At 44.1% G+C, this 27,044-nt stretch overlaps 1 protein-coding gene across 2 annotated transcripts in view; it reads right to left on the minus strand.

Moving 5' to 3' along the window:
* SLC30A9 (solute carrier family 30 member 9) overlaps positions 1 to 27,044 on the minus strand; it is a 680,727-nt gene that overhangs the window by 277,083 nt on the left and 376,600 nt on the right. For both annotated transcript variants that reach the window (XM_078678253.1, XM_078678252.1), the window contains exons 11-12: positions 25,195 to 25,330; positions 25,064 to 25,103 (exon numbers count right to left, since the gene is read on the minus strand). In XM_078678253.1, coding sequence (XP_078534379.1) covers positions 25,064 to 25,103; positions 25,195 to 25,330 — 176 coding nt within the window. The remainder of the gene's footprint in view (positions 1 to 25,063; positions 25,104 to 25,194; positions 25,331 to 27,044) is intronic.

A 27,044-nucleotide genomic window follows, 5' to 3' on the forward strand; every position in this document is an offset into this window, starting at 1 on the left:
TCTGAAAGAACTTCTAACAGAGTTAAATCTTAACCAAGCATGCACAGAGCCAACACACGAAAAAGGAGGCACGATAGACTGGATAATATCAAAAACTAACAATACCTCAATTATATCAATTGAGCCGTGCGACTGGTCAGATCACCACGTCATAACCTTCCTGATAAACAATCTGAAACGGAACAAGACCTTCCAACCCACCAGACATAAGAAATGGATGCAAGACATGAACGATCCGAATATTGCATTACTAGTGGAAAGCTGTGAGAAGAAATTGATCCCACCAAACAACCTGCAGAGCGTAGAGGAACTTACTGATCATTACACTAAAACAGTAACGAATATAGTCAACACTACGATGCCACTAAAAATGAAAAGAGTCACAGAGAAGACAAAAAACCCATGGTTCAATGAAACACTGAATGAAGAAAGGAGGAAACTAAGACTAGCGGAAAGAAAATGGAGACAACGCCCATCATCGCCCGAGCTGAGAGCACTCAGAAGAATAAGAAGCGAATACAACAAAAAGATACTAAACTCCAAAAAAGAATTGATCAGATCTGAAGTAGATAACGCCAAAAACAGACCTCGGAAATTATTCGAGATTCTAAAACAACAATCCAATAAATTAGCTAAAACCAGTCAAGAAACCACAAAAACGCAAATAAGCTGTGAAGAATTCTCAACATTCTTCACAGAGAAGGCAAACAAATTGGAAAGAGAGCTCAGGAAAGAGGCGGACAACATTGGCAATACGGACAGACAGAATCCCAATAACACCGTAGAAAATACCCTTGATAGGACTAAAAACAAGGCACAATGGGTTAACTTCAAACTACTGGATCAAAATACCATAGCCAGAACACTATCTGACATCAAACCTAACAACCACTATAATGATCCACTACCATCAAAATGCGTCGGAGAAATAAACCACATAGTGATTCCCATCTGGACGAAAATAATAAACGCATCTCTATCACAAGGGATCCTCCCAGACTGCCTAAAAACAGGTCAAGTCGTCCCCATCATCAAGAAACCGACAGCGGACCCAGCAGATCCAAATAACTTTCGCCCAGTGACCAACATCCCTATACTTGCCAAACTCATAGAGAAATGCGTACAAAAGCAACTAAGTCAACACATAGCTAATTTCTCGCTACTAGACGACTGCCAATCAGGATTCAGGACAGGACATAGCACAGAAACAGCGATCCTGCATATTGTCGATGATGCACTACAGGCACTGGACAGTAATCAAACATGTCAACTTATCCTTCTGGACCTATCATCAGCATTCGACACGGTAAATCATGAAAAACTACTGAAACGACTCCAAGACAGGATGGGAATGGCTGGAAATGTGCTTAAATGGTTTGAAGCATTCCTGCAGAATAGAACGCAAAGATGCCTGGTCAACCAATCACTATCACCTGCATGCCCTAATTCAATTGGAGTTCCGCAAGGCTCTACATTATCGCCATCACTGTTCAACCTTTACATCGAACCACTCACTGAAATCCTCCGAAAGTCGAAAATCTCCTACCACATGTACGCGGATGATACCCAGATATACATCAAGATCACATCCAGGGAAGACATCATGAGAATGAATGAGACATTAAAATTGGCATTACGATGGCTAGTTGACAACCATCTAAAACTAAACACACAAAAAACTGAATTCTTACTAATATCCCCACCGAAGATACACACAGAAGTGAAGGAATGGACCAATATGATCACAGCATTAAATTGCACCCCTACCCTAATGGCCTCAGCGAAATCACTAGGAATCACACTAGATGAGAAATTAAACATGAAATCCCATATCAACACAATGGCAAAAAGCGCCCGCTACCATCTGAACTACATCAGAAAAGTGAAACCATTCATATCCAAAGCAGACCTCAAACTGGCAGTTCAGTCTCTAGTTATCGCGAGGATTGAATATGGATGTACGACGCTAGCGGGGCTACCAAAAATGTCAATAGCACCCCTGAAGGCATGTCTCAATGCAGCGGCAAGACTAATCACTGGATAAAGGAAATTTGACCACATTTCGCCACACTTGAAGGCATTAAATTGGTTACCATACGAAGCCAGAATCCAGCTAAAAATGGCATGCATAACACATAAGGCACTCCACCACAATACACCCAACTACCTTGCTCAGAAAATTAAACTATCTGGAGGGAACAGACCAGCCAGGAGCACAAAGGAGCTAATGTTGAGAACAGCCATCGTCCGGAAGAAGAAAACTTACTACAGAGCTTTCTCAGGAGCAGCTCCTAGAATCTGGAATTCACTTCTTTCTAACTTTAGAAAGATTGAAAGCACTATATCCTTTAAGAGGGAAACTAAGATCTTCCTAATGAGTAAATTCCTTCCATAGTCATAACATGGGAAGACAGAAGGCATGCTCATTGGCAGGAATTGAAACAGAATCAGAAAATAAACATTCAGGATCGCTGGATTCAGTTACACTTTATATTGTGCCATATATTAAGCCGTGGCTCTTACTATGTTGATATACTTAATATTCTTGTAGAAATTTGTTCTTATATTTTCATTTTATGTGCCATATATGTACCTACCTCTAAATGTTGTGAAAGTTGCTACAACTATACAGACTATAACTACCTCATGTAATGTGAAGTGCTCTGATACCCAAGGGTCTTGTTCGCGCTATACAAAACTCTAAATAAATAAATATAAATAAATAAATACTATGTTGAGATCCTACACTGGAGAAGGTGGAAGTCTGGGGGGAAGGAGTCGTTTAAATCCTTCCACAAAAACTTTAATAGCGAGCACTCTAAAAAGACAAGTGCTGTCTATTTTGCAGATATGCAGCTATTGCAGCGAGATGTAAGCGTATGGATGTGTACGCTAAATTGGAACGTTACAGTAAATGACAAACCTCTTCCACTTTGCTGCGTAGCACGTTCTTGTGGTAGGTTGTCTAGCCTCTTTGATAACATTCATATAGTCTGGTGGGAGATTAAGGTAGCCAAACTCTAGTATTTCAGGTGCCAGATCGCAAGGCTGAGTTGATTGGGATCTGGATGACTTATCTCTCCATGGCTCTGAGTAAGAAACCTGGGGAAAGGTGTCGTTTTTGGTGGGGAACTGCTGGTAGCTCCAAGAGAGTTGTGAACCAGGGTTGTCGGGCCGATGTGGGAGCAACTAGGATAAGCGTCAAGGAGTGCTGTTTGAGTTTCCGAACCACTAAAGAAATGAGTGGGAGAGGTGGAAAAGCGTAAGCAAATATCCCAGACCAATCCATCCATTATGCATTACCTTTGGACAATGGGTGTGGATGCCTGGAAGCAAAGTTTGGGCACTTTGCGTTTAGGTGGGTGGCGAACAGATCGATCTTTGGGAAGCTCCACATTTGGAAGAATGGGAGGAGAAATTGAGGGTGGAGTTTTCATTTGTGGATATGCTGTTGTGGACGACTGAGCAGATCTGCAATTAGGTCGTTTACTCCTGGAAGATGTTCTGCAAGGAGATATATCTTTCGAGGCATGGCCCATCTCCAGATGCTCTGTGCTAGCTGAGGGAGCTGGAGAGGGTGCGTTCCCCCTTGCTTTTGTATGTAGGACATTGCTGTCATGTTGTCTGTGCAAACCAGGACAGCTTTGCCTACTAGATGAAGTTGAAAGGCTTTCAATGTTAAAGAAAATTGCTCGCAATTCTAGATGGTTTATATGGAGTTGTTTTTGTTGCAGAGTCCACATGCCCTGAATGGTATGCTTTTCCAGATGAGCTCCCCAACCAGTGAGGGATGCGTCTGCTGTTAGCACTATCTGTGGAACCAGATCGACAAATGGCAGTGCGTTGGAAAGGTTTGGTATGTGCCACCACTGCAGAGAGCGATGAGTACGGCCATCGTTCAACACCAGATCTGATAACTAACCTTGAGCCTGGTTCCACTGACGTGCTAAGCATTCCTATAGAGGATACATTCGGTGTCTTGCATAGGGAACAATTAAAATGTAAGAAGCCATCATTCCCATCAATTCTATGAATACTTGGGTTTGTAATGTGTTGAGGCTGAAACTGTGATATTAGAGCTTGCATGTTACGAATCCTGACTGGGTTGGGGTGCGTTAGAGCTTTGCGAGTGTCTATTGTGGCTCCTAGATACACTTATGTATTGGATGGTTGGAGGTGAGACTTGGTGAGGTTTACAGTGAACCCCAAGTGGTGAAGCAGCTGGGCTGTCTTTTGAGTGCGGTGTAGGCAGCTTTGTTGTGATCTGGCTTCATCAGCAAGTCGTCTAGGTAAGGGGAGATATAATGTGCAGCCTTCTTAGATGATCTGCGACTACTGCCAGGCACTTGGTGAAAAACATGAGTGCTGTAGTTACTCCGAATGGGAGAACTTTGAACTAATAACGGTGTCTGTCTACCACAAACCTGAGATATTTTCTGTTAGCAGGGTGAATGGGAATTTGGAAATAGACAGGTAGTAATTGGGAGAGACGTCCCCCGACAGGAGTGGAAGGATCGGGGCAGCAGAAGGAAGTCACTGTTTGTTTGCGGGGGAAGTGCGTGTGGAATTACCTCTACCACTTTCCCTGCCATTGTTTCCTCTAAAACCTCCTCTAGAATAACCTCTGGACAAGCGAGATTGGTTGTTGCCGTTGTAAGAGGAGTAGGGATTCTCATTGGACACTATTTTTGAACTACCCCTGTAAAAGGAGCGGCGAAAAGAATCCCTACTGGCAGGTAACTGCAAAGCCCCCAAGGACTTTGCGACCTTAGTGTCTTTTTTCATCTTTTCCAGCAAGGTATCAACAGCTGGGCCAAAAAGATGTTCTTTGTTAAATGGCTGGTTAAGTATGGAGGTTTGCACCTCCGGCTTAAATCCAGAAATTCTGAGCCAAGCGTGCCTGCGTAATAGTACACTGGTGTTAATTGCACAAGCTGCTGTGTCTGCTGCGTCTAGTGAACATCTAATGGAGATATTGGTAATGAGTTTACCTGCCTGAAAAAGGACATTAGCGTTAGATTTATATCCGTCAGGCAAATGTTGCATGAGTTTTTCTAGCTCATCGTAATGAGCACGATCATAACGAGCAAGCAACGCCTGGGCTTTGGCAATGCGCCAGTTTTTTGCTGCCTGTGAAGCCACTCTTTTGCCTGAGGCATCTATAAGCTTGGACTCCTTGTCAGAAGGAGGGGCTCTCCCGTGGCTTCTAAGTCATCCCTCTTGCGTGCGTTGGAGACTACAAGAGAGTCTAAAGGCAGCTGACCTTTAAATTAAATAGAATCGGTAGGAGCTGATTTGTATTTTTTATCCACTCTAGGTGTGATTATTCTTGCCCTTACAGGATAATTAAATACCCCATCTGTGTGTTTCAACATGCCTTTTACATTGGCAAGGTATGAGTAGTTCTTTGTGAGGAAGCAAGTGTCTCAAATAGGAAATGCTCCTCTAAAGGCTCTATATGAAGTTTTATTCCATGATAATGAGCAGCCCTGTTAAGGAGCTTGATATAGCCAATGTTGTCATCAGGTGGGGAGGGTCTGGAAGGATATAAATCTGGGTCATTATCTGTATTTGGATCTGGTATGGTAATCCTCCCAGGGGTCAGTGTCTTGTGGTGGATCCTGATCCTCATCCCCATCCCCTTCATATTGTGGGTCAGGTGTGATAGGTGTTGGTGGTGAATTTAATGGTGTAGTAAGCAAGTTAGGATTAGGAGGAGAAGGAACAATATCTTTAATTAAAATATTGGTTACCCGGGCCCCCCTGGTTTTGCCAACTCACTGATAACACTAGAGTGACTGTGGAGGTGGCACAGATGCTCAGTCTCTGTGATGGAATACCTTCTTTACCTCGCTGCCTTTGAGCATCTGCACCCGGCAGTTCTTCCTGCATCCCTGGACACCGTGGACTGATGCTCTGCAGCCGTTGTGTTTTATTCAGGTCCTGCTGAATCGTGCCTTCCTCCCTGGCAGGCAGCCAATTTTTGCAATTTTGACAATTTATTAATGAACTGCATGATTACTTAAAATCTTTACAGTATAAGATAAATAACTTGATGAACGTCCCGTCCCCACCCACGTGTCCCATACACTCATAAAAGTAAATATCACTTTAAGTTAAAATACTAACATATTAGTACTGTTTAGTTGTCCAAAACAGAGTTCTTTTAAAAGTAGTAGAGTATAGGTTGCACCAATGTTTCCCAACTGATAAGGGGAGGCACATGAAAGTTCGGTAAAGTCAATTCGTGCACCAAGGGCGGTTGGCGATAGTTGGATTCCTCGTGGAGCTTTAAACCAGCCCAGGTTAGATGACTGGGGCCGAAGGATTCCAGTTACTTTGCAGGCACAGCCGTTAGGTGTGAGTCGAGTGCCATTTTTACCTGGTGTATGAATTTCCCAACTCTGGCTATCAAACAGGTCGTGGAGGCAGAGAGGCACCAGTCCGAAGCCTCTCTGCAAGTTCTATAGTCCGTGTTCCGTAAAATCGGAAGCAACAAACAATGGCGGTCATTGACCAACTTTGTGCAGCAACACAACAAGTGTAGTCAGGATTCTCTGCGGTCGTTGCAGAGACGAGAGGCTATGGTGCCATCCGTACGGGCCCATTTGGGGTTAAAGTCCGCGATCCTGCGGGCCAGAAGGCGAAAGTACAACATTTTCTTTCTCGCGTAACTGGATACTGGGTCTTGCAGGTAAGGTTGGGGTTTACCTGGAATATATGATTTGTCCAGGGCCAGAGTTAGTGGGTTTTGCCGAAGAGATGCAAGGTCAAGCCCAAAGGAAATGATCTGGACTTGGCGCTTAACAGCTTGGGCCCAGGCTGAGAATGGAATTTCGTGCAGGGGCAAACTCCTTCTCTCGATTTTCAATGCTTCAATTGCGTGTTCTACCTTTAAGTGCCAGGGAGAGCCCACCTCATCAAAGATTGATTTTAGGGAGCGCTTTAGGGTATGTTCTGGCGCCTTCAACACTCTAATATAAAATTTTAACAGGTCCCCCAGTAATGCCAGCTCTGGTCGCTTAAGGCCTATTTCTAGCCTTAATCTGTTGTTCCTTGCGTATCTGGGGGCCTGTAACACCATTTTATAGGCTTTCGCCTGGGCCGCGTTGACCACTTTATCAAAAGCACCTGGGTAGGCTATATGCCCATACGAGATGGCAGGGATCAGTTTTGCTCTGAGCACTGTCAGTATTGGTTCTGCTGAGGGACTGTCCAAGCGATGACTTAGGCGTCTTAGCGACAGAATGGTTTTATCAGTTTTTGGTTTAAGCTCCTTCAGGTGTTTAACTGCAGTGGCACTCTCAGAGACCCAGGTGCCCAGATAGTTGTAGGATGGGGCAGTGACGATACGGTGCTCCCCCAGATTCCATGAAGCTTCTTTTTTATGGGGGTATTTGCCAAAAATCACGATTTTAGTTTTGCACACGTTGATCCGTAAGTCATTTGCCTTATTATATGAGGCCAAGCTACTTAAGGCTCTTTGGAGCCCCACCCTAGTGTGGTCCATGATCACCGTGTCGTCTGCATACTGGAGCGTTCCCAAGACGAGCTTCCCCAATTTTGGGGGTACTAAGTTGGCATCTTTCAGAGCTGTCCCCATGTCCGCAGTATACAAATTAAAAAGCATGGGGGCCAAGACGCAACCCTGCTTAAGGCCAGAGTTGGTGTCAATTCTAGAAGTTGTTATTGTAGGACTTAGCTTCACCTTGACCCAGGTACCCTCATAGAGCGCTTTTATGGGTTTTAGCAGCGCCTGTGGTAGCCCCCAGGAATCAAGTTTTGCCCAGAGCCGGCCTCTGTTCACTCGGTCAAAGGCTGTGGAGTAGTCTATGAAACAGCAGAACAAGGGCGGCTTGTTCCTCGTATTGACCTTCTTCGCAAGGTAGGAAAGGGCTAAGATGTTGTCGAGGGTGGAGCTATGAGCCCTAAAGCCGGTCTGTGTGGGCGGAAGAATGCGTTCATGTCCACCCAGTCCTCCAAATCCCTGAGAAGAAGGCGGGCATATATCTTTGCTTCTATGTCGAGGAGAGCTATAAGTCTGTAATTGGCCAGGTTCATGTGGTCCCCCTTTTTATGGATAGCGAATAGAATAGAACCTTTCCAAGAGGATGGCAAAATTGCAGTGGCAAAAGAATGGTTGAATAAAGGGGTGAGTCTAGATGCAAAAAAAGGCTGAGGCAGTTTTCAAAACCTGGGCCGGAATCCCATTTGGGCCTGGAGCGCCATCAGTTCTAATGGCCTTGATGGACTTTAGTACCTCCACCTCTGTGAACGTTCCGGGGCAGGTCGAATTTAGGCCTTCTGTCGTGGAACTTTCGGGTTCGATAATTTCCGCCGCCACCTTGGACCACGCAAGGCTTCCTGCAGTGGGCCGATTTGACTCACTGGTGTACAGCCCCTTGGCATACTGTTCCCACACTGTCCCTGCAACACTGTTTTCCTTTTGCGCTCCTCTGGGGGTCAGACTGTTAATAAAGCGCCAAAGCTTGCTGTTGTCATCTCCTTTAATTAGGAGGAGAAGGAGGTGGAATATAAGGAGAAGGGTTAGTACCCACAATCTTCTTAAAGAGGGATATGATAGTCCTCTGGTAGGTCAACTTTTTTAGAAGGATTGCCTGAATATGTTCTTGTTTTAGGGTTTATTACCAGGTTTTTCTGTTTCAGGTCCAAAGTTGGCTCATTGGACGGAGGCTCTTTGGGTAGAGTATCTTTCTCTTTACGAGATGATTTCGACGCCAAAGATTTCGGCTCTGAGCCCTTGGGAGTCAAAGGTTAATGTTAATGTTAATAATAATTCATATAGCGCACGTACACCGGGCGGTTTAGGCTCCGAGTGTTTGGGCTTGGTGGGTTTCAGCTCCAAGTATTTGGCCTTGGCGGTATGTTGACCGACACATAGTTGGTCTTATGTCTTGGTGCCGAAGGTGTCGGTGTGGCATCAGAGTTGGGCTGGTTCGAGCCCGAGGGCTTCTCTTTTTGTTTCAGAACCAGGCCGAAGGGCGGGGCATCGGAAAGTTTTTGTCAGTGCCGACCTGATCCTGAGGGTGAAGGAGGGACCGGAGCCTTTGTCTCATGTTGAATGGGCACAGGGGGATCTGTACTCAGGGTATGCTGACCCGCAGTGATGTCATCTTCTTCTTCCATGTCGGAGTTGACCTCGGACACCGAGATCTGCTCTTGAGTGGTTGTCGGATATCGGAATCTTCTCCGAAGATGTCATGGAACAGAGTTGCTCTGATATTGCATCTCGTGGCGTGAAGCCCGACGATCACAAAGTGTCTTTTTCGATCGGAATGATCGACTTGCGTTGCAGTCTTTCTCGTCGTGTTCTGGGGACACGCAGAGGTTACACACTTTATGCAAGTCAGTACGTGGAAATTTAGCACGGCACCGGGACATAGCTTGAATGGAGTCCGTTCAATCGACTGCTAGCGGAGTCGACATGGGTAGGCCCAATGGCCAGCAATGATTTTTCCGATAAAAAGTTTTTCGAAGTAAGACGATGCGCGTCAAATAAGGAACTACGATCAATAACAATATAGTAGAGGGTGGTGGATTGCCCGTCGAAGAGGTCCGAAAACGGTACCGAACCGGAGAGCAGCAATACATATCCAAACCCGATGGCGGAAAACACCAATCTAAGGATGGAGTCGATGCCCATGCGCACTATCACCGAAAGGAGGAGTCACCAACCTCCTGACTAAAAGACTTCTTCGAACAAAAACAAAGTGCAAACATCCGGCCCCAACACCACATGGCGATCTATGCTAAAGCATATGATCTACAGCTCATATGCCTCGAATATATTATTCTTATTGACAGAGGGTACTATAGGCTTAAGGTATAGTTCCAACATAGAAAGATGACAACAATTATAAAAAGATAGGTAAAGAGGTAAGCAGTGGCAACCAGCCCTTTCACTGAAGTGCACTTCAATTTATGTGGAAAGTGCAAGTGTGATCAGGCAAAATGCCATCACTCACAGTGCAATAGAGCCAATGGCTGAAGTTGAATGCACTTATCCCATGCTGTATGCTGTAAGAAAGGAAGCATATTATGAATGACAGTTAAACAGAAGATGAAGAGGGGCCGCCAAAATCCCAGCTATATCTAAAGCTAAACCGGTCTACAGATCAGACCCACAGAGGAAGAAAAAAACACTAAGTGCATTCAGATAAAAGATCGGACACAACGAACTTACCATGCTGTAATATGTGTAAGGAACAGGCTACAGGAGAGGTTTTAATATTTGTTACATGGATCTTGCTCCTTTTGCATAGTTAAGTTTAAAAACCGCAACAACCTTATTGCAATTTGGAAGCAGGGTGCCAATTTTAATAGAAATATTTACAAATGTGAAACTTGGATTACATTTATATTTAGGGAAGGCAGTGAGCACCAACAGTCATAACTGAGTTAATATTCATGATTAACCCTGCCCAATAGCTTTACATTTCACACCCAATTAGTGCACTTACACTAAGGTACAAAATAAAGCTGTCCTAAGTGAGAAAACGGGGTGTGAAATACAATTTGAAAGGTTTATGAATACACAAAAAAAGATCTTCTAGGAGTTCACTGCTTTCCAAACGTCAACCCCTTCTCTAACAGCTGAGGAAATTGTGATTCTTCAATCTGTTGTAATACGAGCATCTGTTTTTTATTGAAGACATGGAGGCGGGGGCATGGCCAAGATGGCGCCCAGGTAGGAGCAGCCCTATGGAGCTCTGTCATGCCGAGTTTTTAACTAGTGGATCCAGTGGGTGTGGCTCCCTCTGGGAACCCGTGCAGCGGGGTGGATGCCGGGAGCACTCTTGCAGCCTGGAGGAGACACGTGGGCACATGTGCATGGCCTGCCAGGCATGCAGCTCCGGTTCCAAGATGGCGAACAAAGGTGCAGGAGAAGTGCAATTCGGCTACTGAGGTGTCCAAGACACAACAGAGAAGTGCCCGCATACCAGTGAGCCAAGTGGGTGTGCAGCAGAATGGCAGTCTAGGAGCGGCATCTTCGTGGACGGTGAAATCAAGAGCAGCAGGGCAGCCTGCAGATTGACGCCCCCTCATCATGAAGCAGTTGGCAGCCTGCCAGAGAGGAAATTAACCTGCTCTCTTCACCCCCAGCAGGCCGAGTTAGCGAAGCGGGGGATCCGGTAGATGGACGAGAATTCATAGCAGCAGAGTGGCCGAGACCCTCGAGCAGAGTGCGATACGTTGGTGGGGGCGAATGCGGCAGGCTGGTGACGTCCGCCCAGAGCAGTGGGAACATGAAGCTTCTCCGGCAGAGCAGGCCGAGTGGAGCGTGGAGCAGAAGAGAAGGTGCCATCACAGTAAGAGACCCCGGTGGTGGTGATGAGAGCTAGTGTTGCCCCAGACCACTAGCACCTGGAATTTATTGGGGAGTGTGGCGCGGCTCCTCACTACGCTCAAGGAGGAGGCGACCTGCGGGAGACACTATGAGACCCTTGGCAGCCCATATTAGAGGAGGCCCTTCCCCTGAGCACACAGGCCACCGAGGAACCACTGAACTCCTGGTCCTCGCAAAGGCCACTACACCCCCTCCCCACCCTTCATCCTAGCTGCTGAAGGCCCCATGCTGGGTGCCTGGAGATTGGGGGGGTTCCTATCGACTGGGACTCCCTGAATGATCTCCTGAAGCCCCAACAGCTTCCCTTTTTTTTTTTTAAACAGATTTTATTTGTTACAGGTCACATATACTGCATAGCTCCGCAACCCGGAGACTACTGCACACATCCATGGATCAACAATAATGCCGTTGACTTTTTATAACAAAAGCAAACCCCACCAGCCCACCCCCGATTGCGTGTATGCCACCACAGCCAAAGGATTACATTTCCGAAGCAGCACACTGAGTCCATCCAACACCCTGCAGATCCCAGACTCCATCCCCCAATCAGACAGGCATGAGAGCGACCTCCACTGGCGGCGGGTCAAGCTCCAGCACCCAGTAGTCCGCCCATCTTTTCCAAATCTTAAAATGTTTACAGGGGCATCCCCTGGCAAAAAAGATCGGTAGCTCGAGCCCCATACAAAAGTCCATCCCAGACCTCCATGCAGCCAGTGGCGGAACAGCTTCCCTTTTGACCTGATCTTCCGCAGCCTCTGTGGGGAGGTTAGATAGTCCGCTGGCCGAGTGGGCATAGGACTCACAACCCGGAACACACCCGGCTGGCACCGTTGAGGGTGGATACAATGACAACTACATGAAAGACCTGCTTGCAAAAAGCTCCTCCAAACAGGTGAGGCCGGCCCCAGATCCAGCCTCGCCAGACCGATCATCGTCATGGCATGTGCAGGGTCAGGAAACAGGGGAGGCTTTATGGAGTTCCTCTTCGGCACCCTGAGGGACGACATTGCGACCTTGAAAATGGAGATGACCAAAGACGTTAAGTACCTATGTCACGAAATGGGCGAACTGTAGTAGCGTGTGGAGTTCGTAGAAAAGTCTGGCGACGCCAGAGAAGAATAATTTGAGGCGTGCCGCAGCTAAATTCTGGAAATGAAGGTGCGCAATACTGACCTCAACTACTATCTGAAGGATCTCTGGAACAGGTCCCAGAGATCTAATATCAGAATTAAGGGAATTCCACTGCAGGCGGATACAGGTCGCTTGGAGGACTATGTTCTACGACTCTTTCGCAGAAAAAAAGTTATCTGGGAGCTACCCTTTCTATCAGGAAAAGGATTGGGTCAACAATATAAAAAAAACAGAGTACCTTCTCCTGGGTTCAATATGAATCAGATCTCTTACTATTCATAGAGGCATTAAATAACGGCGCAAGGGGTTGCAGTGTTACGTCAGTTACCAAATTTACACTTTGGTGCAAATGGTGCCTAAAAGTATCAACAATGACATGAAACAGTGGTGTTGTATATAAAAATATTGATCAATCATTTATTATAAAACAGAATAAAAACAAATTAAAAATAAATAGCGACATGTACAGGGTGGATGCCCAATTTATCATAAGATTTTCAAACACAAACAAAAACATACATCATGTTTAAAAGATTGCTATTACATCATTATACCATAATTTTTACAATAAATTTTATAAAAAGAGATTTGTCATGGGAACGAAAAAGTGTCGACGCAGCGTTTCGGTGCCTCTTTATTCTGCACCTTCTTCAAGGACTCGTTCACGATTCAGTTATAATACTCTTGTACAAGCACCTTTGGTGGGGCGTCACTTGTTTTAGGAAAGATTCGGGACACGCTTCAGTCCGGTCCAATTCACTCTTGATCTTTTGAGAGTTAAGGAGGACGCCTCTGGGAGCTACCTTCTGTTGATTTCGCCAACCAATTTATTCTGTATGGTCAAAACGAAAATAGCTTGAGTTTATTTTCTTCTCCTTATAGATTCATCTTAGTGGGGCTTTTTTAGCACATTAGCGGTCCACTCTTTAAAAGATAGCTGAACTGCACGGCGTCCTCCTCCTTCCTGGGACTCTTTCGCCACATTGTCCTGGAGTTGGAGGGGAAGGAGCTGCCCCTCAACCACAAATACAGAGCAGGATGCCCATCCTAGACACAGGGTACCCCACAGGCCATTCTCACATGCCTCCACAACTACCGCCAGAAGGAACTCATAATGAACACAATGTGAGACCAACTCCACGTCTCCTTTGAGGGGATTAAAGTCTGCTTGTTTAAGAACTCCCCTCCATAACCCTGCAATCCTGCCGCAAAATGAAATCAATAACCGACTTCTTGAGGGACAAAAGGGTGACATACAGGTGAGGACATCCCTTATGCCTCGTATTTGCCTGGAATGGAGAAACACTCTCAGTCCGCACACCCACAGAGGCAGCAGCGATTCTGGGATTGGGCCTACATCAATGTGTTTTGGCATGGCCCCATAGTTCTAAGACATCCTCCTGGGGATCTGACCGCCAGAGGTGCTACAAAGCACGATCCCGCAAGAAGTTGAGGAAGCGGACCATGACAGAGAGCCTCAGGGAGAGACCGGCCCTTCTGTAGCATCTCACTGGACGGGACCAATCCCCAGAATGAGCAGGTGAGTGACCCCTTCGGGGATGGGTGCCTGAACGCGGGGTCCTGCACTCCCCGTCGTCGAATATCCCCTGCGCAGCAGTGCTGGGTCCTCGGTCAGCCTCACTGCGCTGGGGCTGCGCACGGTTTCCCTGGGTCTGAATCGCTTTCTGTTTAGTATTCGAAGGTAGAGGCGGAGGACTCCAACACCCTCCCACATCCCGGAAGAACTACACAGATGACCGATTACATGGACCTCTAATACGTAATTAATGGTTCCTCACAGATCGGTGACTTCGCTATCCACACTTTAATGTTTTCTTCATTTAACATATGCTGCATGTGCCATCCATATGCAACACTGTTGCACCCCACCACCTCCACAGAGCAGGAGGACACCTTACGGTCCTAGACCCAACACAGCTACCAGGGCCTATAACACCCTAGAGTGCGGATAGTTAGCCTCCATGTTAGAGGCCTGAACTCCCCAGCAAAGAGAATAGCACTGCTGTCCCAGCTGAAGGCAACCCAGTGCAACATATGCCTCCTACAAGAGACTCACCTGTTGACAAAGGACTGGAACTGCATGCGGTCGAAGTGGTTTGACAATCACTTCTAGTCCACTGGGCCGGGCAAGAAAGCGGGTTTAGCAATCCTAGTATCCACACACTTCCAGGGTCAGGCCTTTCAAACACACTCTAAAATCACAGGCTGCGCAAAACTAACTTTATCTATACACTTCCACTGTTGCATGCCTCTATGCACCCAATGACCACCAGGAACCCTTTATCCGGTGGTTGGAACTATTCTCACCACACCAGATATAAAAGTTTTGATAGGGGGCTGGGTGGGGGGATTTTAACATAGGATCCAATGCCTCCCTAGATCAGACTCCTACAGAGGGTCGGCCCAACGGGAGCTCTCTCCCCGCAAACACTCCGTTGGCTTGAGGATGCAGGTTTGGTTGAAGCTTGGAGGTCACTACACCCTCCCAATAGATCCGACTCCGTTTCTTCAGCCGCGCATCAGTCCTATGCCAGAATCGACTATTTTGTAGTCTCTGCCTCCCTACTCCCGGCAATGACACAGGCAGACATTGAGGTAGCTTCCATCTCTGACCATTCTCCTATCCAGCCTACACTGTGCTTTCCTTCCCAATAGCAGTAAGGGTTCCAGGATGTGGCGCCTTAATCTTCAGTTACTATCCTATAACCCTGCCATTAAATAAGTTGCTATCCTATAACCTAGCCATTAAAGAAGTTAAGGGAGTAACCATGAACTATCTCGCAATCAACGACACACCACATACATCAATAACAACATTGTGGGATGCTCATGAAGCTGTAGTGAGGGGAAGCTACATAGCTATAGCGGCGAGGCTCAACTGAGAATGCAGGGCTAAACGCACGAAGGTAGAGGCACAAGTGAGGAACATGGATTTGTCACATACACAGACAGGCTCACACAAGGCATGCCGACAACTGACCATTGCTAGAAAACTGCTCCGGGCCCTTGACATGGACGCAGCAGAATATGCCCTTCTCCGTACGAAGCAGAAATACTATGCCAGGGGTAACAATTCAGGAAGGCCTCTAGCCCACAGCCTACAGACTACACAAACAAACGTATGCGCATACATGCTTTAGTAGACCAAGGCCAGCATCTCTTGACACGAGATAAGGAAACTGCGGGGGAATACGGCCGGTTCTACGCCCAACTATACAGCGTGGAACCCCTGCTTTCCACACACTGCACCACCAACATGGAACAGACCCCTCCTAACGAAACTATCAGAGCCCACAGCAGTGCCCCTAGAGGCAGACATAACCATGCAGGAGGTCCTTGAGACAATAGAGAGGCTTAAAGTGGAAAAGGCCCCTTTACAAGACAGGTTCAGTCACCTTATATAAAATATTTGCAGAGCAGTTGTCCCCCGTGCTGGGCCGGTAATATAATTCCTTTAGTTCCTCAGGTGCACTTCCAGAGACCATGAAGAAGGCCATCATAATGGTCCTACCAAAATCAGGGAAGGATCCTAAGTAATGCGCTTCCTACCGCCCCATATCATTGCTTGATGTGGATGCAAAGATATTCATGGGGATTCTCGCCAACGGATTGGGACACTCTGGCTTCATTCCTGGACGCACTTGTGGGGACAACAAAAAGCATCTCTTCCATCTAATAGATAAAACTAACTGCTCACAGATACCCACACTGTTCTCATCAATAGATGCCGATAAAGCGTCTGACCAGGTGAACTGGCCCTTCCTGCGGTTGGTGCCTGAGGCTATTGGCCTGGGCCACCGCTTTCGTCAATGGATCTGGGCCAGCTACGCAGAACCAGAGGCACTAGTGCTCATTAATAGCTCACTATCTCCCGCATTCCCTATTTGAAGGGGAACAAGGCATGGGTGCCCCCTTTCCCCACTCCTGTTCGCTTTATAAATGGAGTCACTATAGGAAAGCATTCGGGGGCGTCCTCTCATCGAAGGGATCTGGATGGGTGGTCAATCCCATTGCGTTATACGTGGAGAACGTGCTGCTAGCTATCACCAAACCTCACCAGTCACTGCCTCCCATATTGGAGGGACTCGCATCATTCAGGGAAGCATCAGGGTTCAAAGTGAATGCCACCAAATCCCAAGCCCTTAATCTTACCATCCCACGGGACAAGCAAAGACATTCCTCTTCACATGGGCCACACAGGGAATCTCTTACATGGGCGTTCAACTATTTTCCACTATTGACAAATCCCTAACACACAATTATTCCACACTGCTGCCACTGTGCGTTCTCTTATTCCATCCTACAATGGGGGCCCCATCTGGTGTTTGGGACGAATAGCAGCCGTTAAAATGTCCCTCTTACCCAAGATCCTATTCTTCATGCAGGTGATGCCGCTACAACCGCCCTTCCATGATGAAGAGACTTCAACCTTCATTAGAATTTTTTATCTGGGGCGTTAGGCGAGGTAGAATGGTCAGGGAGCGCACATATCTTCCGGTGGCTAAGGGGGGCTTGGGCACTACCAGTCTGCCCAACTGCGATTTCTAGTGGAATGGCAACATCCACTCACGGAAAAGCACTGGTGTTTTCTGGATCAGGCAGTAGCCGGAATCTATGGAAGATACCATGGCTCCGGGTAGGAGTCGCCCACCAGGTGTGTACATTTTTCCAGTCGGGGTCTGGGACACACTTTGCATTTCTAAGCACCTCTCCACTCCAGTCTCCCTCCTTACCCCAATTATGGAGAATGAAGACTTCCTGTAAGCACTACATGAAACAACATACTCCTGGTGGCAGAAGGCCAATTGCAAACACATTGGAGATCTCTTTGACTTACCGGCCCTCTTAGATTTCCCAAGGGTCCAGCAGGACTTTGGGCTCCCATACTCTGAACGTTGACATTATGCAGCAGTTCGCCATTAGGGGACCCACCCATCAACACGACCCCACACAAGCAGGCCACTTGCCCGTTTGAACGCTGGCTCTTGTCTAGGCAGGATGACCAACGCTTGCTTTCGGACATCTACACCTTTCTGAATACCTCTGCTAATCCCCTGCTCTCACCAGCCAGAACACGGTGGGAGACAAGAGTGTGAATGCAGATTCACAGACAAGGAACGGACAGACATTCTGCATCAGGCTCGCACGTCAGCTTGCAGCACTTTGGGGAGCAAAACATACCTTAAAATCGTACGTTACTGGTACTACACACCTGCCCGTTTAGCTAGGTGGTAGAGGGGAAACAACGGTGGGTGCTGACGTCATTGCTGTCACTCTGGTACATTTGCTGTGGCACTGCCCTAAGCTGCATCGTTATTGGTTAGAAGTACCCACAGATGTCGACCAAATGTTCAAAATCAAACTACCCCATTTCCCCAGCTATATTTTATTGAGGCTGCCTAACGCCTTAACATAGCCACTACGTTCCCCTAGGGGGAGGGCCATCACCATGGCGCTGTGCGCAGCAAAGCAAGTTTTGTTACCAAGATGGAGAACAGACACCATACCCACACACACAGAATGGACACACAAACTCGGGGACTTGTGAAGTATGTAAAAATATTTATCCAACACCTTTCGTGAACTCTCTTGTCCAATATACTTGCGGGTCCTGTGCCTCACATCTGTTATGAAGACTGACAACTAAATTGTTGTATGATGGGGGTTGGGACAGAAACTGACACCCCATTACTAGGTACGAGCATGGCATGTTTTGTTCATTGAGTCTTTTTGAATGGCCCTTGTTAGTAACTCATAACCGTTCCATCCCCACACTGCTCCCCCCCCCCCTCTTCGCCGGCCATTGGATGTAAGCAAATAATTTTGTATACTTCCCTTTAAAAATAAAAATTCATACAATGCTAAAGACAACGATGCTAGCATTATGCATGTTTTCCTTTATTCAACACTCTGCAGCACTTTAAAGAACCATCTGCTTAAGAACACTGCAGAAACACAATCACAAATAGAATACTGAAATCCTACGAAAGGATCCTCTTGTTCTCACGCTTCCTCTTTCAGTTGAAATCTTCATTTCATATTTCCATAATAACCTTTCATTAAACAAACTCCTCTGTCCACTTCTAGCTCCAATTTCTAACTTGCTACGATAAAGAAAAACATATTTGAACATTCAGCAAATATTGCCCCATTATGACACATATGTATATTATATACTAATTCTTATAACAAATAGCTCTAACCTATTTCTCAAATTCAACAAACATCCCAAAGGGGGTGGCAAAGAGGGATAATGCTAATCTCCTTATCTTTAATAAAACCTGGATTTCCTAATTACAATAGCTTGGGGAATCGTGATTTTATGTCAAGTCAGGAGGCTAGCACTATTCATGTTGAAAGCCCTTAAAAGCAAGACTTGCCGCAACTTCAACAGGTTTTAACTAAAACCTGCTAAACATTCCTGCATTTGACAATCTGCCACCTTAAGAATATCTTCCAACATTCAACCTGCAAAAGCCAGATTATTTGACATTGCACCTCTCACAGAATGAGGTCTGAATATGTTCATATTCACACCAACTGCTTACATTACAGCTTTGACCGATCTACCATTAATAACTGCCTTAAAATAGTTTAGCATAAGAAATCAACAACTGGCTTCTCGTGCACTCAGCTCATATTCCTTCAAATATCTAACCACATACAATTGTGGTCACTCATCTAAGCTTGTATAAAAACAGATTGAGTCATACTCCTCGTTCTGTTCCATTTCTCAAAATATACTCCATTAGGGTGGAAATAGCCATCTATTAAATCCAAAGCCTTAACATCAGAAACCCTTTCAAAAGAAATGAAACAAAGCAAACATGCTAATTTACAGGACAGAACAAGAATAGACAAACATCTATTGTTGGGCCAAATTTTAAATATCTCAAAAACTACATCTCACAAAGAATCATACGTAGGTTGTGGTGGTCTCTTCAAATGAATCCCTTTCATAGACTTGCTGATTACCTGATTCTTTCTAATAGGCCTACCTTCTACAAGAAAATGCCTTGCAGCAATCTCTGTCCTAAAGCAATTAATAGCCCTATAACTCAGGCCTTTCTTAAACAAGTAACATAAGAAATTGTCTACCATAATCTCATCCATTTCAATGGGATCCAATCCCTTTCCATGCACCAATAAATCCAGATTTTCCAAGCATTCTTGTCTTTGTCCCAAATTCCCAGGACTCATCGAGTTCAGCAGCCTCTCCTGAAAGTGTTTTGAATCTCTCATATTTCTGGAAATCTATCAACCAACAAGGATGAGCATACCTGATTCGACCAAAGTATGTTTCTCTAATTCCACCTTTAATAATAAACCTTTCTATACTTGGAAGAGGAATCGTCATTCTACTGTTAACTCCAAAAGTAACAGGTACCAAGCCTGACTTGTCCAAAAAGGAGTCAGTAAGATTGATCACTTGACAATACGGTCTCCTCACCAAAAGTAATGCCCGCTGAATCACTGAAAAGTATGCAAATGCATAACCTCTTACATACTTCCAAACCTGATTGAATGCGTCTACCATAATAGCACCTTGATCTGGATGCTAACTGAAATATTTCTCCAACTGGAAAGTTAACCAAGAAGCAAAAAGGTCCACCTTTACAAAGCCCTACTTCCTCTTGATCTTTAGAAAAAGTTCTCTTCTCATTACTGTACTCTACTAAGTGCAGTGAGCTTCAATCAGCTATCCCATTTTCTATACCTGGTAGATGGTGAGGCTTTAGATCCACGTTGTGTTCCAGACAAAAATGCTATATTTACATTGCCACCATTGGAAAGTTTATTTGATTTGCTGTCCCTAACTTTATGATATATGTGACTGCTGTCATATTGTCCATAATCAATAGAACTGAACAAATATAAATCTAGTTCATGAAATTCTGAATTGCACAATATCCTGTTGTCATCTCGAATACATTTATGTGTTCTACCCTGCCCATCTGAGACAATTTCCTTCATGTTTCCTATTGAATGAAGCTTGTTCACCATCCTTCCTTGCTCGCATCGTAATATAACACAAAAGATGGGAAGAGCTGAAAATGGTGCTTTCATTCTAAGCTTCTTAATTCTTTAACCACCATCTAATTTCCGCTTTTTCTTTCTCTGATAAAAGCATCCTGTCTCCATAACAAACACTTTATCAAGCTTTTTATTTTCAAATGTTGCATAGGAATGCAATGAAGAGGATTTGGTAGAACTGCTGGGATCGAAGATGATAGAAATTCTATCACCCTTGCCAGATCCGAAAGATTCACTTTCTCCAAATTCAATAAACATTGGAACTCCTGTTTTATCATGTTCATCTTACTTTCTGGTAATAGCAACTGTGCCTTTAGTGTATCTATCTAGAACCCCTGATAATCAAATTTGTGAAAAGGGACCAAAACAGACTTGTTCAAATTTATTATAAAACCCAGGTTTTCCAAAATCACCCATGTCAAATGCAAATGTGTCTCCAGTCCCAACCAACCTACTCGCATGTATAATGTGATTATCGCTCAAATAAATATTGAGTCACATTTCCCGAAACCTCAGATACCACTTCCAAAGGCCTTAATACCTCGGTAAAACAACAAGGAGCAAAAGTCAGTTCAAAAGGAAGGCACAAAAAATGATATAACTGGCCTTTGCACCTAAACTGGAAAAATATGAGCCTTTTATGTTCTATAGGAATAGTAGAATAGATATCCTTGAAATCAATAACCAGTCTACTTCCTTTAACAGATCTCTCAGAAAGTGAACACTGTTCATCATGAACCATCCATAACCTACAGAATTCTTCAGTTCCTTAAAAGTTATAACTGGTTGCCAACCTTTGTCCTGTTTACCAGAAGCAGCACTCATACAAACTCTGCACTGCTGTTTCCTTTTCATTATTGTTCCTTTAAAGATAATTTGACAAACCATTCCATCCATTCACCCGTTGTCTGACTTTCTCCTGAAATTGCATCTCTCTTGGCTCCTTTACCTGCATCGGTTCACTCTCAAAGTCTATCTTGCAATCCTGCAGAATAGAAGTATTGTATTTTTAGACCTTGGTAAGTCTCTGCCTACTCTATAATCAAGACTAGAGCCTGTACCCATGTGTCTCTTTCTGTTGATTTGTTAGTTTTGAGAACTCTCAATGAATTGGATACAACATTACAACTTTGGGATTATGAGTTTTTTGGTAAATTAGCACAATAAACTAAGTGTTTAGAAATTACATTTGTTTGATTAGATTTTTATGAACAATATTGATTCAAATGTGTATGTTTGTTTATGTCCTGTTTATGAAAAAAGAAGTGTGTATTATCTATCTTTAAAAAAATAAAAATATTAACGTTTTGATAGTATTTTTTGCCATAAAAGTTTTTAAGCTTTTAGGAATGCTTAATATATTATTTGGGTTTGTTTCACTATAGTTATGTTTTATGTGCACATTCTTTTGACAGCCCTGAAGAAGCCCCGTGAGGTTGGGACGAAACGCGTAAGCTGTGGCTGTATCTTGTTATTCATATGCATTGTAAAGAAAAATTATGAACAAAAGAAAATAATAAGAAAAAGGTTTTCAAAAGAAGAAGGTTGTCGTGTTGTCCTTGGTATGAAAAAGATACTTCTACTCTTTTTTTTTTTTTTTAAAAGACCTTTATTACACACTTGTAGAAAACACAGCAAAAGGTCTACAACCCCAGGGGGCCGGCCGCGACATCTGTAGTTGCTTGTCAAGACTTGTATATTAAAAACAGCCCTTTAGCCGACAACCCTGGGGCCCGGCGGCGCAACAATATGAAGCGTGTTAGTTAGCGATCGGTTCATGTTTCAGGAGAAGTAATAGGCCTAACATTTTTATTTTTTTATTGTTATAAGAACTTATAATTACGTGCAAGATAACAAACATTCAGGTTGGTGGTCGCCATGGCCTTGGCGACAGACAATTTAGATATGTACATGTATAGACGGATAAAAGGAGAAAACTCTAAAAACACTAAGAGGTCTGCAGGGCAGCCACTATTCAATACCTTGTGTACACCGAATTGAGCGGAAAAAAAAAAGGAGAAAACTTGATAAACTGGGGATCGGAATCGAATAAACAAAACCCAAACGGGTAGAAAGGAGCGCAGATAAGGGGGGGGCGTGCATGTGTGATGCGGTGTTGGTGTCGGAAATCATCTGGTACGGTACGGGGCGACGTGAGGGTGGGGGGGGGAGGGGCGGCAGCACAGCAGTGGTTCGTGGCCGGGAGAGGCACAGTGGGGGAGGAGGGGGCAAAATTCCCAAATGACGCGAGTGTTGTTAATTCATAAGGAGCAGCTAAATCGTATTTTATATACCAATCCGTTTCTAAACAAGAATCGGTGCTGTGATCTACCTATGGTCATCGTTCTCTTCGTTGATAAAACAGACGAGTGCTACTAAAGAAAACCCATATTGGACAAATAACTTCTCCAAACTAGTGATAATCCTCGCAAACTTTGTGGCAAATATATTAAGGGCTTTACAAATATTTATTGATCAGTCCTGAAGATGGTCTCAATGAAACATCCATAGGAGACCGAAACGTCGACCCTCACCCTTATACTACGAGAATCAATAATAGTTTTAAATAGGATAGGTGTGTCCAGGTTTTGCAGTGGAGGAAATTGTGAACATATTGCCCTTCCTGTATCCCATCCTGTATATTTGTATTTGTAATGCCTTTTGATTTACATTTTGATAAAATTCAACATTTGCATATGCACCTATTGTCATTGTTGTCTTTGTTTACTGTTTATTGCTAAATGTGTTTATGTATCAAACATTTATTGATTATCAAAATACATATGATTATTTAAATTAATTTTCACTAGGACTATTGAATTGTCCGAATCATAAACTATACTTAAATACTAAAATACGTTTGAAATAAACTCCTTTGGAGGTATCCTTTACCCCTTGTTTACTTTTACCCAAGCCCCCAAGGGTATATCGGGTTTCTCACTGTCTGTACCCTACACCTGGTGAAAAGCATTCAGAGTATTGTCCCACTCCTGGGCAATGGGATACACGCGGAGCTCCGCAGTTTCCTCCCTGTGTAAGGCTACACTTTCCGCACGCGCCCGGTTGTCAAAGGAAGCGCGCCAGTGTGGGGCTTGGGGAGGTCCGCTGTTTTTCCAGCGCTTGGTGATGAGCCGTTTCGCCGTTATGAGACCTAGATCCCGAAACCTAGCCAGGACTTTCGTTTGCTTCGTGCGCTTGTAGAGGCCCAGTAAGCAGGCCTCCCATGTGTGCGGCAGGCTGCCCCCCGTTCTCGCCGCCAAGTTGGTCGACACTGCCCGCCAATAGTCATGGAGAAAGGGGCACGACCATAGCATATGTAAAGATACTTCTACTCTTGTTTGTTTGAAAAATGTATTTTTCTTGTGATAGGTATTGATATCTTGATATCCAGTATAGAAACTGTGCTCCTCTACTCTTGTTTTGCAGATTGTCTAGAGTATGCGAAAAGAATGAGGGGAACTGTTAATGTATGACTTGTGTATATGTGCACTCGCAAACTCCAAATAAGTCAGAAACCTTCTAAAAACATAAAAGAAAGCTACAATGAGCAAATTCCGGACTTTGAGAAATGGTATAGATGACCCCGAAGCAACTATGAAACATCCTACCACGTTAAACAGAATACCGCAAATCTACAGTTTTAGGTTTACATGTTAATACCACACCTGCAAAAAAATACCCCAATGTGAGGCAAATGTGGTACATTATAAACAAATTATTACAACTTCATCTGCAAAAGAAAGACAAAATAGGGTGCTGAATTCTTAAACACGGTAATCGTTTCTAACGACTTTGAGTCTGATTTGTTAGCAGCACAAAATATTGCATTTTCAGCCAGAAGTTCCAGATCTTGGCCTGCCATATTAAACTTATGGGTAAACCCCACCCGCATGAAAGCTTTTCAACATTCCTACGGGTAAAGGTGAACATGGGAGAAGGCAGAGATAAGGGAAGTGGTGAGTAAGTTTCCATGGAAAAGGTTTGAAATTTCCACAAACTCAGAAATTTGCTGGTGTTCACAAACACTTTGCTCAGCTATTTTCTTTTGGGGAATACCTGTAAATAAAAGAGTTAAGTGTGTTTTCAGAGCGTTAAAGATGAAAGGATTTCTCGGCATGAAGAAATATTTTCCAAAACCGTCCCCACCCCTTTCTCCGTCAAGAAGTGTAGGGCTTTTATCTGCATGCCCATTCATGATCTTGATGGATTTCTGTGTGTAGGCCAAAGGACTTTTGTATATCCTAGAAAAGATTAACTTGGGTGAAACTTGCCCCTCATGAACAGGCCCCTTTGAGAAGAGTTTGTGAAACCTAAAAATATCTTAGGCTGCACAAGCTGTTGCTGTTTAAAGGCTTACATTTATTAAGATCTTAATAACTACTGAACAACTTGCACCAGTACCGCTCTATCTTAAAAGAGGAACATGCAAGCTTGGGAGTGCCTTGGTTTTTCTTTTGTGAAACGATCTACCATCAACATATAGTCATAAAAACATATAACCTTCCATACCTCCTTCAGACACCAAGGAACCTGCCAATATACAGTAAGCCTAAAAACAAAAACAAAAATATTAGCATTATGAGTAATGTATTATTAAGATGCTTAACTTATTGTTGTGGAAATCGAGAAGCAGAACCTACCCAAAGGAAGGATTCAATAGGCTGAGGGTGCATCAACCCTATGATTCCATGATACCATGAAAGTCCAGCTCCCATCATGAAGATGCCAACCCCACTAATGAGTGAAGCGATGTACCGCATGTTGGTGAAACCATATCTACAAAAGTGAAGAGAAAGGCAAATGATGCATTTGTTTCAAATACTTAGGTGTTCCCAATCTTCTCATGATTGGGAAAGGTACAAGAGACTTAAATTAGACACAATGATATGAGCAAAACATGAAATGACTTGCCCCAATTTCAACAATGTTCCAGGGCCTTTGGGCAGAATGCTACTAATTGTGCTCTACCGTCTGACAATATACGAGGTCATGTGACTCAAAGCTGGTATAAAACGCCATTCTACTAGACACAGAGCTATGAATCTTCTTTATTTAAGGATACATTGCGCGAGGTGTCAAACAAAGGCAGCAACAACACCAGTTTTAAACCCGCAGTCTGAGCAGATGAACAGGAACCCAACTGAAAACCAAGGTCACAGAAGCAAGACAACTTGTAAATCTTACAACAAAAATCACGTAAAATATGATAAGTCACATTACAGCAGAGCACTGAGAAGTAATTATTAAAAGTGATCGTCTTTAAACATGGTTAGAACCATTGTGGCCCGGCACTCATCCTGATGACAGGAACATTAGTAGACCACCAGTCAAAACAGCTGTTACTTGAACCCTGTAGGTGACCCAGATTCTTAACCATATAGCAACATTATAGTCTAATAAATTAAAGAGAAGGGGGTTGTGCAGCTTGTATTCTGAACTTATTTGAAAGTGCTTTCTATGCAATAGTGAAGAAAAAAAGAGGACTGGTAATATAGTTGTCGGAGATCACAAAAATTGGTTAAGCTGGGAAGCTGAATAATGCAGTTTTTTTGGTTACACGTAGTACTAATCAGCCACTAAATGGACATCTATTTGTATGTCCTTGTACCTCAGGCGCAAATGTTTTATTTTGACTTCTTTGTGCATTTGGGTAGCGGGTGGGTGGCAGGCAGATGCCACATGAAAGATCGGTTTGTTTTGGGCTCGAGGCTTCAATCGGACCTCGAGTTGAGCTAGAGCCAGGTTCAGGCTTGAGCTGTCAGAGGATCACCCACCTCTAGTGAATAATGAACAAGTTACGTACCTTTGGAGATGCTCTTCCTGGTGGATATTCTATTTCAGTGGCTCGGTGGCCCTGAACCTTTTGACTTCTGTGTACATCCACTTAATGATTAATGTTATCCAAGGTACGCTCCACTGAATAAATTGTTAAAATCGGGAGACAACCACTAAATCATTATTAGAATGTGGGAACCTTGGCCTAAGCAATTTCAATGATCTAAACTGCAAACTGCAAACAATACACACAAATATGGAAATAAGTATTAAGTAACTAAGTCTTTTATTTAACTCACAAATATGTTTTTAAAAAATCTAAATTTTAATGGGAATGTTGGAGCTTTTCTAAGTTCAATTGAAGCCCCCCATCATCCATACGATATTTAGTTTACTGCACTTCCACTACTACGATGAATCAATGTGAGGATACCAACTTAATTTTTAGTTTCCAATTTCAAATTCCTTCACATTTTACATAACATTTCAAAATTTTCAATTTGCACCTTTTGTGTCTACTTATATTCACAGTTTTAATCTAATCTCTTAAGATTATTACATTTTCTAAGCATTCACAGATCCCCTGAATATGCGCTGTGGACATTCAGGGGCCTGCAGACTACAGGGTAAGGACCACTGCTTTATGGAACAGCAGATTCCTTACCTTTAGAATGTTGCCATGGCATTAGACCGGATCCAGAAACTTTTCAACAAT

Source organism: Lissotriton helveticus, chromosome 2_2 (genome assembly GCF_964261635.1).
Source record: "Lissotriton helveticus chromosome 2_2, aLisHel1.1, whole genome shotgun sequence".
Classification (NCBI taxonomy): Eukaryota; Metazoa; Chordata; class Amphibia; order Caudata; family Salamandridae; genus Lissotriton; species Lissotriton helveticus.